The following is a 15454-nucleotide window of genomic DNA, read 5'->3' as shown; positions in this document are numbered from 1 at the left end:
GCACACACCATCTGGAGAACAGGTCACTGGGGGGTGGATGTCATGTTTGTGCATGTACGTGTGCACACGCACACACCTGGCCAGTGGAGAGGGACGCTCCTTTGAGACGAGCACGGATGAGTCCAGAGCGCTGATCCATCCTCACCACTCTGACAGGGACTTCAAGTCTTCTGACATACTGTTCCAATGGCCGCTTGAGGAAATCTGAAACATACAAATGAACACGGATATGAATGAAAACGGAATGAAAAGCAGAGTTTTCAGAAACACATATATTATATAACTTAGGCACAGATCCTACATCGAATGAACAGACAGAACAATGCTGAGAGTTCTCTTCTGCTCTGGAGGGCATGTTGGTCCTAATATGAGACCGAGTATTTTTTACTTAATTATTTCAGGACTCAACAGCTACACTTCATTCATTACAACAGATACTACTTTTGAATGCAAGCAAGTTTCAGTGTTGCATTTTTTGTCTTTTGTAGCCTTAATGTTGAGAGACTAGTGAGTGTTTGGGAACTCACTAGCGTGGCTCCATCTCACTATTGCTAAGCGCAGACTCAGAATCCAAATGTGCAAGATGGCTGCGTTCTTATACCGGAGATTTTGATTTGATTTCGGGATAGTGGGAGGAAGAGGACACACGCTGTCCAGCTTTACAAACAGTATATGGTCTACAGCGATTCTTTCAGAATGAGCATGAGAGGAATCGACTAGCTGCAGTCACTCAGTAGCCTCTGGACATTGACCTGTCTATAGACGTCCAGCCGAACAATGATTTTGGTAAGCGGCCAAACGCTGTTTCATTGTCTGATGGTTATGGCTTGATGAGGAAACTGCAGAACAAATCCATTAGCTATGAGTCTTATTTTACCAATGTGGTTTTGTATGGGCCACGGTGTGATCACTCACAAAAATGTGACAGACCACAGGACATGTTGTTCACTTTGTCAGTGAGCCTATTTATTATGTTTCCATCAGTGTTTGTTTGTCTGGTAGTTAACAGGATTACACAACTGATTACCAGGAAACTTGGTTGCAGTATGGGTCAGAGAAGAACCCATTCAATTTTGGTGAATTTTCATTGATTTCTCTGAGAATAATTAAAAGATCTTATTGGGAAAAAAAAGTAAGGCAGTTTAAGGGAACTGATAATTATGAGTGTGTGTAACTTGGTAAACATCCAATAAAAAATCTGGATCTAGTAAATTTGTATGTGGATACATGCTTGACTGCTGGGTCTTAGCAGAGGTATGTGTGCCCTTCTGGTTATGAATATTGCAATGAAGATAGTCCATAATGATGCAACAATGCATATCCCTTCCACCCCACAAACCCAGGAAAAAAACCTGAACACACAAACCCTGCACACAAGACAGACAGAAACAAACAGCAGAGGCTGGATTACAAACGCCCCCTCCAACCTGTTGTGTACCAGCACAGATCAAACGTAAATGTGTGGTTGTGTTTTTGTGCAGGTGCCTCAGCTTGTATGCCAAGATCCCATCTACGTGCAGAGAGCTCTCCTCCCTACATGCCTACACTACCATCAAAACTGAGGTCCCATTGGGTGTAATGGTGCTGTGTGGTGGCGGCTGGGGGGGGATTGAGGGTAATAACAGAGTGTAATCCCTGCGGCTGGCAAATTAAGGACCTAATCTCCCCCAAACAGGGATTATAAGCATTGCACAGGATAGAGTGGCTCACACAGCATATACAGTATATGCTGACTGGCTGTTGGGCACGGGCACACAGACTTGCACACATACACACACACTCATACATAAAGTCAAATCATACAGTAGTTCTCGAAAAAAAATAGGTTAAGCCTCAAACAAGAGGCACTGAAGGAATTATGTGTGTGTGTGTGTGTGTGTGTGTGTGTGTGTGTGCATGCGTGTGTGTGTGCGCGTGTGTGTGTGCATGTGTGTACATACCCCTCTCACTGGCATCATCCACCAGGACAATCTCCTCTAGCAGTGTGTGCGGAGAGCGGTCGATGACGGAGTGGACGGTTCGCAGCAGCGTGCTCCACGCCTCATTGTGAAATACAATCACCACGCTGGTACGTGGAAGATTATCGGGATATAACTTGTTCTTGCACCTACAGAGAGAAAAAAAAATAAGAACACATTTAATGAGGAAAAATTTGAGATCTAGTGCCTGACCGAAAAGGATTTCAGGGGGGGCAATGTTGATACCTATACTTGGGAAATATGCTCTGGCTGAAAAAAATGGTAATGAATCCTAACCTTATTGATGAAGAAATGTAATTACACTTGATTATAAATTAATACAAATATAAAGGAAACACAAATACAACCAACAATAAAGTTCTTGAATCAAGTTTTTTAACGTTAACATAAATTAATATTTTTTTCTTTAAAATAAAATGTTACATATCACCTCATATCTGCAATTACAAAAGCTAATACATATACATCTTTGATTCAGCCAATTACATTGATCAGTCTGGCTATACTGAAAGTTTTTCAATATAGACCAATAAAAGGTAAGCTAATGCAGCTATATATTATTGGAATACTGACAAAATATTACAAAGTACAACAAGAGGAGATGTGTGAATTGCATGAGCCACATGTGCAATAAGTGAAGTTGCCGGAACCCAGACAGACCTGAGCCAACAGAGGGAGAGAAGAGAAAAAGACTCTGGTAAAGACATCACAATCAAGCCTCTGTCTGATTGTAAGAGACTGCTACAGGCAGAGCTGCAGCTCAAGTGAGTCTCCACAGCAGAGAGCTGAACAACAGGGACTTGAACATCAACTCAACTGCATACATCAGAAGCGTAACTGTTGCGTTAATTACAATCGTAAATTGTGAAATTTGTATCAAATGCAAACCCGGACAAGACAACTGAGGGTGAATGACGAGTGAGCAGCTGAGCAGGTATCTCCAAATTTAGACAGAGACTCGCACAGAAACAGTGGGTCAGTGCGATGACAGTTGATTAGTGATGCTTATGAGGGTGTGAGTCATTGTCATGAAGCAGTGGAGAACACACACCAAGCTCTAACTGAGAGACAGAGAGGGATGCAAAGGTCTCACGGAGGAGAACAGGTTAGAGAATGAGTACGTTTTAAATGATCATCCTAACTAGTTTGCATCATTTGAGAATAAGACACTGTTATGTAAACAGTATTTTCAGATGACCTTTAACTGAATAAAGTCATACTTGAAAAAAAAAAAAATCTAATTAAGACATATGGAGTATTTGAAACCCTTAGTTATTCAATGTAGTCATGTGTACATTTTAATCTCACTATAACATCCTATTGGAGTTTTTGCAGCATTTTGTGACATCGACACATAACACTTACAAACTGCTTGACGAAAAATCGCCTGGGTTCGAGTTTAAACAAATAGTATGACATAATGTTGAGGTAACTCATAATGAGACTATGATTTGTAACATGTAAATGGAAATATGAATGGAAAGTATATTAACATCCCACGTAAATATAGTAATCTAAGTAATGTCTTGTTCAGAATAAGGTCATAGCCAGTGACCTACACACACTGAATATATTTTAGATGATTTCAATTTAGAGTTATTCAGACTATAGTAGATGCTGCAGTGATTAGTGTAGATTTACATAATACACTGCAATAATATACTGTATAAAGACTAAATAACCGCTGTGTCATTTTGCCCTTGACATTTTGAAAAGGCTTTAAAGAGTTTGGCACATCATAGCCACCTTTCCTTATGGCATGTGAGTCTTTCATAATCGTCTCACTAATCAAAATGAACAATTAATTATCTGAGAAAATGCTTTGAAAGCCTTTCTCCATCTAGAGAGTACCAGATATATTACAGATGGATTGATTTGCACAACAGATGGCACAAAAGATGGACACAATGAATTCCATAAGAATGTTAATGTTACCTTCCAATAAAAAGAGAGAGCCCAGATACAGATACGAAGATAATGCTTGGGTTCAAGAGACACTGCTGCCTGACACGATACCTGCATGTGAGCTGTCTGACATTTCACTGCCTTTCAGTGAAAGTGTTTTCTCAAAGAACCTCAGTGAGCAGCTCAAACTGTTATCTACTGATGACAAAACTGAGTGTAGCCTGTGACTTCCTCCCTCTGACAGACTCAACTCACAATAGCCGAATGGAACATGATCTCTCTCTTTCTCCGTCCACACAGCTCCCTCCCTCCCCGAGTGTCTGACGGCGACAGAGGAGAGGAGGTCAAGAAGATAGTCCATCATGCAGCCGCCTCTGGAGCATGTTAAATAACACACAGTCATTCTCAGGCAGCGGCATGCAGGCCCATGCCCTCTACAAGGAGGGGAGGTTGACGAGCGCACGAGATGAATCACTGTAAAAACAGCAACACCCGATTTTATAGACGTCAGGTAATTATGTCTCTCCACTATGTTTCAATGACAAACACAAAAAAGACTCGCTGGATCTTTGCTGCGAAGCTGATGGGAAAAAGAATTCTGTGTTTTAACCAAATCAACATGTTGACACACGCACGCTCCTGTCGGTGTGTGTCGTGAATTCTGGGTATTCAAACAGACTGGGGTGGTGCGGCTACATTTGGCAACAGCTAAGCAGAGTAATGAGTTACGGGCTGTGACTACAGCCAGTGGATTGGGAGGAGAGTTAGGAGGGGTGGGCGGACTGGTTGTTTTTAAAGCAGTGTCAGTCATACAACATTACACACACAAACATTACACGTACATGTATGTTTTCTCAGTCAGGAAAGAAAACTTGGAAGATGTGATCATTGAAAAAGTTTTCATATTCTGCAGATCCACCCAACCCCCCCACACAAGCACACACACTTGACAGTAATGTCAGAACGACCAGTCCTCTCATCGCTGCACTGCTGCAAATAATGAAAACAAACCATCAGTGAGCTTCAGCTAATGGTGAACTGCTTTACTATGATGAATTTGTTTGGATGTTCTCTAAAAGCCTGCCGATCCACCCACCCACACACACACAAATAAACACACATGCACACATGCACACATGTGCGCGTACCTACACACAAACAGGGACATTCCCTTGCTCGATATTGACTAGGCCTTATCTCCTAATTGGAAAAGCACATAGACAGAGTGAAGGCAGAGTGAAAACACACCTAGTAATCAACCCTCGCTCAAAGACTAAAACCCATTTCACGGATCAATGTCCTCTTTCTCTCCTGTCTGTCTGGTGTGCATGTGCTCCTGCCTGTCAGTCTTGCGTCTGTCAGTCAGTCTTTCTGTGCGTCTCACTGAAAACCTTCATTACTGATCTGTGCATGTTCTGCTACTGAAGTGAAAAAAGGAGCAAAGGGGAACGGAAGGCTAAGCTGGTTTCCACCTGCTCAAGCTAACCTTGACATATCTTACAGGCTACTGGCCAGATGCATGTCTGTCTGTTGCCCCGTCTGCCTCCCTGTCTGAAGACTTAACAACCTACAGCCACTGCTACTGACACACATTAAAGTAAAAATAAAATCCTCATTATAGACGAGAAGGACCTGGGAATTACACATATAAAATAATATTCAAGTAAAATAATAGGCGGAAAAAACATTTTACTTTCTCACAACTATACTTTAAATTAAATGTTTAATTTTCTTTTTGATTTTCTTTACATCTTCATAAAACTGAGGGGCAATTGACTTGGGCAATGTGTGTCGTTATCCTCAGTGTCTCATCATATGGTGTCATTACTTCCTTACTTCTGGGTGAACAAATGGGCTGTTGGTTATGGAGAAAAGGGAGTTTTGATTTGATAGGACAGGCAGAAAGGCGGCATTGTCACTAGTGCAGCATGAGGTCACCATATATAAATGTACCAGCTTGTTGTGTCCCAATTCCATTATATACACTAATTCTGAGGGGGTTTAAGTCTGTCACAGCAAAATAAACAATATAATGACACTCAGCACAGTCAATAAGAAGAGGATGAGGGTTTCACGTCTGCAGTTTGTCTCATTTGGTCCAGACCAGGAGAAAAAGAAAATTAACTTTGAAGTGGCTTTTTAATTTTTTTTATTTGAATGAATCTAGATCTATTGACATGAAGTCAAACCTACCAGCAGGTAAATCAATCATTAGACAGTTGGGGAAACACACGTCTAATGTGTTTATGTTCTAATCCAACTATGGGTTCACACTCATTCTTAAATTCACTTAAAAATGTCCCATATTTGATCATTTCCGGGTGCTTTTGATACAGATTCATCCATATGGAAATATATCTGTGAATTTAACCTAAAAAGCCAAAAACATCTCGTCATAGTTCCTTATGTCACACTTCTCCCTTCTCTCAGATGAGTAAAATGCTCTGATATTTCATTAATAATGCACCTTTGCCACTGGTCTCTAATACTTACTGACAAATCTGCTTCCGGACATTCAACGATTATACAGTTTCATCAACATTTTTCTCTCTTGTAGTTTGCTCGCTCAACGACAGAATTGCTGTTTTGTGACTGTGTGTGACATTAAAACCCAAAATGTCTGACAGCTTGTTTATTCCTCTGTGAATTGAGTGTTCTGATACTTTGACAGCATTTATATACCACCCACCTAAACCTGCTTTATAATTATAGACGAGGGAATCTCACTTTCTACACAATGGGGACTTAAATGAACCATTGGATGACACAAGGATACAGCATATAATGCATTTTGACAGTTGGGGAAAATCCCAGAGGAATCCGTGTTACCATGTTTACGCTCTGATTTAAAAAATGTCCTTCCTTTCATATTCAGGTTGCTTATCATAAGGTTGTTTCCTAAAACAGCCGATGGATTTTATGGGATCAAAGCCTTACGTTAAAATCCTCTGGTTGAGCCGTTTGCTTGAGCTCAGTGAGTCCACAGAGTCGACCAGACAGGACCTGCTCCCACAGTACGCGAACAATATAACATTATTCGATAAGAAGCCTCTCACTCTACCTAGTTGTGATTGGCCTGCTGGTCACAGGGACAACATGATCAACCATCTCCACAGGAACTGGCAACACTTACTCAGTTAGTCTTGGCAAACATTGTTTACACAGCTGGTCCCTGCGATCATTATCCAGTGATTTAACCGAGAGTCTCGGCTTCGCTAAAATTGGCATATTGAGTAATTAAATAATAAACAAGACATAGAGTATAGAGATGTGATCTGATGAAAAGCAGCAACTACTTCTTTCATTTATCCAAACACGTGTCACAATAAGGACGCCACAATCAACCCCTGCCTTACAGAAGCCATACGGCAACTCTTAAGGGACACACTAACACAAATATCAAACCACAATATACAGTGGTAAACGAACGGCAGTCTGTCAAAGCAGTTACATATGATGAGCAGAGAATCCAGTGAGCCATCATTTTGAGAGACAATCCAAAAGAAGGTGACATGCAAACTCCACACATTTATACAAAGCAGCAACAGAGGAAACACAAAGTTTGAGATCTCTTATGTTATTATGAGAAGGGTAATCTAGTTCATTATGAAAGTGTGGCAGGACAAATTATAACTAGAGAGAGTATCTCAACCAGCAGTGCTACTGAAATCCATTTTTAGGAGAACTTAATTTGAAAAGCCAGAGAAAGTGATGGAACAGATGATTAGCTGCGGGGAGGCTGCTCACCCTTCCAGGCGGACGTCAGGCAGTGAGCGATTGAGGGCAATCATCTCCGAGGCCATGAGGTTGAACTGGTTAATCTTAAACATCTCCTTCATCTTCTCCTGGTTGTCCTTAGGAATTACCACAGGCTTCCCACCTTCACCGGGCCCATCTCGCGGCCTGGTGAGAGTGTCTATAATAGATACAAACAGACAGATTTGAATAGAGAAGATGCTGGATGTGAGTGTTTGTGTGTGTGGGTGTGTGAGTGTGTGCATCAGTATTCACTCACGGTCTCTCCCAGGCAGTCCCCTCTCCTTCTTGTCGTCGCACTTGTTGCATTCGCTGAAGTAGAGCAGAATGAACATGTCCAGCATCACCCACACCAGAGAGGTGGCCAAAACCACCTTACAGTATGCAAACCTCCGCATCCTAAAAATGTAATGAAAGGATGACAAAAATATTAGAGCTCTGGCTGAGATGAGAAGTGATGGCTACCCCTGAGCTGCGCACACAATCACAGCCTTTTCCAAAAGCTCTGCAGAGATCACTCTCTGTTTCTTTTCATACACCCCCCCGTCCTGCCTCTACCTCCGCTCGTCCCAAAGCTCTGTGCCTGAGTATCTTCACAACACCTCCATCTGTCCTTCCGCCTGCCTGTCTGCCTGACTCTTGGCTCTTATCTGTCAGCTGTTTATCAGCACTTCTCCAAACGGTCACCTCCACACTGAGTAGGGAGACACAAAATGGACACTTTGCATTGCTGCATTTCCATCTAACATCACTCCAGAAGAAAAGTGTAAATCTATTAGGGTGTTTGCAAAAGTTACTCAATAAGATTAGTGTCTGACATCATTTAAAGCACATTGAAGGCTGACATTGGTGTTTTGGACTGATTGTTTTATTGTATCAGTTGCTTTCAACTGTCATGTGAAGTTACAAGGCAGAAACCGACTGCATTAGAGTTATCAAATACCCTGTAGTGTACAAGCCCAACAACCGTTTGCACATTTAACATACAAATCCCTATGTGCCAAAGTGCAGTCACAAACACCCACACCCCCCCCCCATCAGGTAAGCTTAAGCGCACACACACACACACACACAAACACACACAGCAGAGAGAGGAGCTGTGAAGGTAATTGCTTTTTCTTTTGGCAGGCAGCGAGAGACAGACACAACCACATTAAAATTCCTCTGCTCCCCTTTCCCTCTCTCCTCCAGCCACATCTCTCCTCTCTTTAGCTGAATCTTTGCCTCAATGATCCCTCAGGTTGCAGCAGCAGAAGGGAGAAAATTAATTTGGCCACGGTGATTTCTCTCATGGCCCCTGGGAAGCAAAAAGGTGCTTGTGCATAGCTAGCTTAGCTTAGTTTAGCTTTACTTAGCAGCCAGGGAGGATGGAGAACTGCAGAGCAGCGTTTCTAAATTCCACCTGATAGGATTCTGGTAGCATAATGTGCATGGTACAGCAGAAAAGTGAAGATCTGTCTGCTCTCTGTAAGTTTGTCCTTTCTAAGGACTTTTGTGCCTGCAGAGCCAAATAGTTTCAATGTCCTGACAAAGCAGTAGTTTACAGTGCTACCAATTGAAAGCTATGTACTGTATCCACTCTGCAGCACAGCCCGAAATCCTCAACAACCGACATGTTTATGCAGTTACACTTCCTCATCAGACATATCCAATGAAATAAGTACTAATAGCCTTATAATGCTACTTGTAATAACTATTTGTGATAAGAGGTGAACGCTGCCAGAAACCAGCCAATAGCAATATTATCTGACACTGTCTCAACAACTGCTGCGGTTTCCATAAAAATATCTTGATGCAAATGCAAAGCTGATCCCAACTGGATACTTTCATTGCTCTAGTCAAGCTTGTCATGCAGTTTGAGTTTTGTAACCTTGGAAAATTCTTCCCCTGAGGCTGACATAGAGAAACTGGTGCAGAGAAACCACCAGTTTATCAATGTGATAATATGAACTCTTATACCCTGGAGAAGAAAATAATTTAATCACATCAATTTAGCTGCAGCGATGAGCAACAAGGGCGTATGCATGTGCATACATATTAAAAAAGCCCCACCCTGGCACTCAGTGAGCAGCGGATTAAATCAAATTTATAACGTGATTTTTGCATTACAACATTCTTAGTGAACTGGCATCTACATGGAAAACAATGTGTGTCAGATCATTTGAGAGTGGCCTTTTAAACTTTATAAGCACCTAGCTTTGCTGGCCGTCGACCATGGGCAGTATTTCCTAAACAATCTTAAATACATTAAAACATGCAAGAAATTGACACCTTTATATGATTTTAATACATTATTACTCCCCGTTAAGAATATATAGGCAAAAATAAGTTGAGGGGAACTGTGGATGAAAACAAGACACATACCTGACACATGCTATGCTCATATTCCGGTTCACAATGTTAATTTGGGTTATTACTTAGATTTAGATGCTTTAAGGTTCAAGAAAACACATCACTGTCCACAAACTGTCCATTTCTACAGCTGCTCTTTTCAGCCGCTATCTGAAACACTGTCTGTTTAAGAGCCCCCCCCTCCCAATAAAGTCCCGCTTTGTCTGAATTATTACCATATTTGTAAAATACTGCAGTAACTGAAATATTGTTAGGTTATAATCATGTTTTTCTCAAATTTACTCTTTTCCCCTAATAGTATACTTATTTTTTGCCTTCTAGTAACATTAATCACTAGACTACTAAAGGTTAGCTGCACTAACACCTATATATTCATAACGACACCTATGTATTCATAACGGTGTGTGTACGAGTGTGTGTGGGTTTGTGTGGGAGGACAGGAAAATGGCTTGCTTGGTTCTGTACGGATGTCTTCATATTGAGTGTTACCATCACAGCGAGTTCACACCAGTGACTGTGCTTATGTTCACACACACAGGTGTTACTCCAACTGCCGTGAGTGCAGAAGGAGCACATGGGTAATGGCTGAATGAGATAAAAAATTTTTTTTGCCATGCTGTAGTCTGTGTTTGTCTTCAAAGCTCCCCCCTCTAGTTGTTTAATACATCTACTTACTTTGATAAATAACCTCTGTATTTTTCTTAAAGCCACAGTAAAGCAAACAGGTTTTCTTCATTTTTCTGGGTTCCCATTGCATCTCTGACCCACTTTAAAGTTCAAAGACGGTTTCAGAAACAATCAGAAACAGCTGAAACCCAATATAAAACCAAAGCAACACAACACAAAACCCATTCCTGTATATTCCTGTAAGGTAAATTCAGAGATCCTCCTGGATATCCTCTACGAATTCAAAAAACTCTCATCTCTCCGTTTGGATCACTCTTCTCCAAAATTCTTGAAATTCCAGGGCCAGTGGGATGCCTGATATCTCGCCCTAGCGCTCCAATCTCCTCTCTGTTTCTCTGACCACTGCAGGATTGTACCACCCTCGCTTGACCTCTGCACAGTAACACGACACAATCTAATAAACCAGCAGAAGCTTGTATATCTCTCCCTTTTCTCTGTTCCTGTTGCAGGAAGAACTGGGCACATATGCCAAACATATAACAGCAAACTGAGACACGGAGCTAGACAGACATGGAAGCGCTCAGTCAGAAAGAAATACACACATATCATCTTGCTCACAAAGTTGTTTCAAACCACTGTCAGAGGGTTGTCAACTGGTTTCCCTGAATGCTATTTGATCACAGCAAATGTAAAAGAATTAGACAGCAGCGCTCCGAGCAGCGGCAGAGAGGATATGGATATACATATAGACTCAACACACACATTTTTCGATTCCTGTCTTTCAGCCATTCCTCACTACTCACTATATTTCTAATCAGGCATGGCAGAGGACACCTCAGGTCTCCTCTGTGCTCACGGCCGCCTCAGGCCCTTGTGAGTGTGTGTGTGTGTGTCGGTTTAGTTTATGTTGGGAGCTAGTCTCTTTGAAGTCTCTTTTAAACAGCCTGGCTCCCTATGACATAAAGTAGACACAGTTCTCCATCCCTGCATCTCCACGCTCGCTCCCTAATCCATTAACATATCACGTTCCCTCCATCTTTCTTTTATATCTCCATCCCGGGCATCTTGCTCTTTCTCTCCACACCACCCCACCCCCACTCCCCTGCTCGTCTCTTGGTGATGTCGTCTCCTTTCAAGAGCGGTTGCCATCACTACTTCCCTACAAGAACACAATTTCCCCCTTCACATCCTTCTCTGTGTCCCTCTTCATATCCCCTCCTCTCCTCTTTTCCACAGTCTTAATCCTCCTTTAGAGATTGCACAACCAGGGTTTCTCACAAACCACTTGTAAAACTCTGTGAGAGCTTGAGGATCCGGAGCTTCACTTGCTTCACAATTTATGACTCGGGCAAGGTGCCTTCCTTCTGGGGACGTTATGTTCATATCTATAAAATGAAATTAAAGGGGAGGAGAGGGACATTGTATTCATATGAGAGAGAGCCAATGAGAGAGGGGGATTCATTTGTGTGTCATTAATCCAAAGAAAGTTTGAGCTGCTAATTCATGTTATAAACTAAGATAGTTTATTTGATTAATCTCTGTATAGCAGAGTTTTTCTTTTGCTCTACAAAACCAGATGGTTTTCATTTAAACTACTTTCTCCTTCTAAAACAAATATGTAAATATGTATCTTCATTTTTGACTGATGCCTCCTCAATAGGGAAAGGAAGAGATGATGCTATTAAAGTGTGTGGAGTTTCCTTGGGTCACGATAAGGTTGATAAGCTTGATAAGCTTAACAGTTTTCAAGAAAACACTGATAGGAGGCTGATTTTCTCCACAGTCGTATAATACCTCTCTCAACTAGAGCAGGACAACGCTCAGGCTAATATTAGTAGTGAAACAGAACAGCGTGGCCTGACATCCCATATGCATTGCTCTCTATGGAGTAGCTGAGGTACACAGCCGCTCCTGGCATAAATGGCTGGGATCAATTCATTTCCAGGTCATAACCTTGACAGCAAAACATAGACTGGTCCCATAGAGGAAGAAGAGCGAGACGAGTACTGAGGCAGAGAAAAACAGAGGAAAAGCTACTAGTATTCATAGAGCAAAAGGCAGAGTGTGAATATATGCACACATATACTGTGTGTATATATATATATATATTTTCTGTATGCGAACATGTTCATAAAATATACAGAATATAAATATATACATCCAATGTTGTGGCTGATTGATATATTTGGCTCTCAGCTACAGGGTTTTCCCAGTGTTTTACAGCACAGGTGGGTATTTTTGCCTGAAACAAAGATCAGCCCTTCAAACATTACTAAAGTCATTACAACTCCCTGAGATAGAAAACAATTAATATAGCAACACTTTTAATGAAACTTGGCAGAGTTGTTCATTATGAGTTTCATAAACTGCTCACAAACCGAGGTGGTGAGCCACAGGCCAAATTCTCTGTGGCTCACCAAGTCGGTTTATCGTTTTTGTCAAGTCAAGCCAAGCTGTGTGATTTTGAAGAAAGCAACACAGGATATGTCGCAAAATGTTCTCACTACAAACAATCAACTGTAAAGGAAACTGAAAAGAGTGACGGACATGTGTCTGTCGGCTGTAATACACTTTCAGCTCTGCTGCTGAAGTCAGTGAATTCTGTAGTACTACATTTACTTAAATACATTTGTGCTGCCTTTTGCTGCAAAAACTTATGAATTTTTTTGTCAGAAAGAGAGAGAAAGTTAAAAAACTGAGAATAAAAAAAGCAAACAGCAACACAGGTAGAATTGCCTATGGCAGCGTAAAAGTCCCAGCCAAAATTGATTACCAATGCAAAGCTTAGCACAGGCACAAAGTGGAATTAAACACTTCAATCTCCAATCACTAGGGCATTTTCGGCCAAAATCAATAAATATCCCTGTCACAGAGGGTGTTCCCCTGACAGATGGACACAGCACAGCTGCCTGGTACGCTACACCAAAGAACACACAGCACATGTATACAAATAAATAAATTATAACAGACATAATATCACTCAAACCGCAGCCCCCCCCCCCCCCCCCCCATTTTTTTTTAGGTCTGTGTGATGCAAGTATGCTGTAATTGCTCTTTTAACAATTCATAATCCCACTTTTTCTCTCATATTCAATTCATCCTCTCAAACAGCCATGAATTGATCTCAACCATGCAAATCTACAGAATGGAGGATTTAGGATTTTCCAGCGATTAATATCTTTGTGCGTGTTCACAGATTTGTCTACAAATTTCCAAATCTCAATGGACTGACAAATCTGGCGATTTATTTTTATCGTTTACTAAACTCATTTTAAGATATACAACTCTCGGCTCATATCTGTGAATATTTCTGTTACAGTAACTTCCCCACTTCCCATGAGGAATCATGTTTTGCATTGGTGGCTATCAAACCCTTGGCCCTGGCAGTGTTGTTTCATCTTCTCTCACCAATGAACTGCACAAATCTCTTCCCCTCCATACCTTTAGGAAGTTAGGAAAGCTTAAAGAACATGCTTGATTAACACAGTCTAACAACTGCACCTATTGAGTAATCTTTAATGCCTGACTGCACAAAGACAAGTCAGTGCAAGCTTGACATCTCATCAAGAGTTGCCACTGACTTTTTATTTCCCAATGAACAGAGCAGCAGAGTCAGAGCAAAGATCAACATTTTACTGGAGGCACCAGATTCAAGATGGTTGTCATCAGAAAGTGTAGCATACTAGACACAAGCAAAACAGTTAGGTTAGCATTGTATATCAAATAACATTGTATATCACATCTTAATCATCCTGGAAATCAGATAAAGCATAAATAATGACTGCACTAAGTCTTTATTTCTTGCAATGAATAGTTTTAAATAGGTATATAGTCAAAATAATTCTTAATGAATCTGAACAGCAGTAAGGCCTCTGCGGTAAGAACTAATCCACCTCAATAACAACAGAGATGGTCTTCAACATACAAAAACACTTATTTTAACAATAATAACAGATTCAACATATAAAGAGAAGTTTGGGAAGGTTCATGTCGGTATGAAAATTGCTTCAAAATAATAGTAGGGAAACAAACAAATCTGCTGCTTAACATAATACTTCTGTCTGAACATTGACGTTTTGGTGACAGTAATTGATCTTCCTGTTCATACAGGTCACCTAGAGATCCACAATAACAACTATTCCAGTGCAAGTGATGGAAGGCAGCCTACAGCTCTCAATGGTCAATCCTCTGGATTTGCTACAAAACCTCTGACTGGATTTTGCACATTGGCTGGAAGTGTTTAAACTGATGCATCAATGAGCTACTGACAGTGAAGCATGAGAGGGACAACTGAGTCAGATCATTGTTCTGTTGTTCATTTCAAAAGCCCCAGCCTCCCTGTATACATACCTCTCCGAGTGACTAAAGGGGTCTCTGGTCAGATGTGAAGGGTGCTCCACCAGCAGAGGGGGCGGAGCTTCAGAGATCCCACTTCCTCCTTGGCTCCTCACTCAAACATGCTCCTTGAAGAGACAAGATAGATACAGACCCACTGTAAACATCTGAGCAGTTGCAAAGATAAGTAAAAACTTTGATGTGATCTGAAAGTGTGATCGCAGTTAGGAATTGTTACCATGGGGACAGTGGGGCAAGAAATTGCAGCAGCCAGTAGTGGCCTGAAATGTTTGGATTTTTATTTAGATTAGCACTTTCATATTGCTATTAATTAAGCACGTATTAGTTATGAGTACTTATGACAGAACTACACTCATCAACATCAAACATCTTTACAAGTGTAGTGATCGGCCCAGGAAGAAAGAGAAGAGAGCCAGGATGAGAGTGAGAGTGACTGATGTCCCATAGCAGGAAAATGAGGTTGGCTCACGCAGCAACAG

The 15454-nt window shown here is 41.3% G+C and overlaps 1 protein-coding gene across 5 annotated transcripts in view; it reads right to left on the bottom strand.

Annotated features, from left to right (window-relative positions):
- The window catches only part of galnt1 (UDP-N-acetyl-alpha-D-galactosamine:polypeptide N-acetylgalactosaminyltransferase 1), a 38448-nt gene that overhangs the window by 7770 nt on the left and 15224 nt on the right, over window positions 1–15454 (bottom strand). For all 5 annotated transcript variants that reach the window (XM_053432139.1, XM_053432140.1, XM_053432141.1 and 2 more), the window contains exons 2-6: window positions 14970–15082; window positions 7900–8039; window positions 7632–7800; window positions 1941–2107; window positions 77–204 (exon numbers count right to left, since the gene is read on the bottom strand). In XM_053432139.1, coding sequence (XP_053288114.1) covers window positions 77–204; window positions 1941–2107; window positions 7632–7800; window positions 7900–8038 — 603 coding nt within the window. In that variant the 5' untranslated portion in view covers window position 8039; window positions 14970–15082. The remainder of the gene's footprint in view (window positions 1–76; window positions 205–1940; window positions 2108–7631; window positions 7801–7899; window positions 8040–14969; window positions 15083–15454) is intronic.

This window comes from Pleuronectes platessa, chromosome 10 (assembly GCF_947347685.1).
Source record: "Pleuronectes platessa chromosome 10, fPlePla1.1, whole genome shotgun sequence".
Classification (NCBI taxonomy): Eukaryota; Metazoa; Chordata; class Actinopteri; order Pleuronectiformes; family Pleuronectidae; genus Pleuronectes; species Pleuronectes platessa.
The sequence above is the reverse complement of the archived record's forward strand: the minus strand, read 5'-3'. Positions and strand labels throughout refer to the sequence as shown.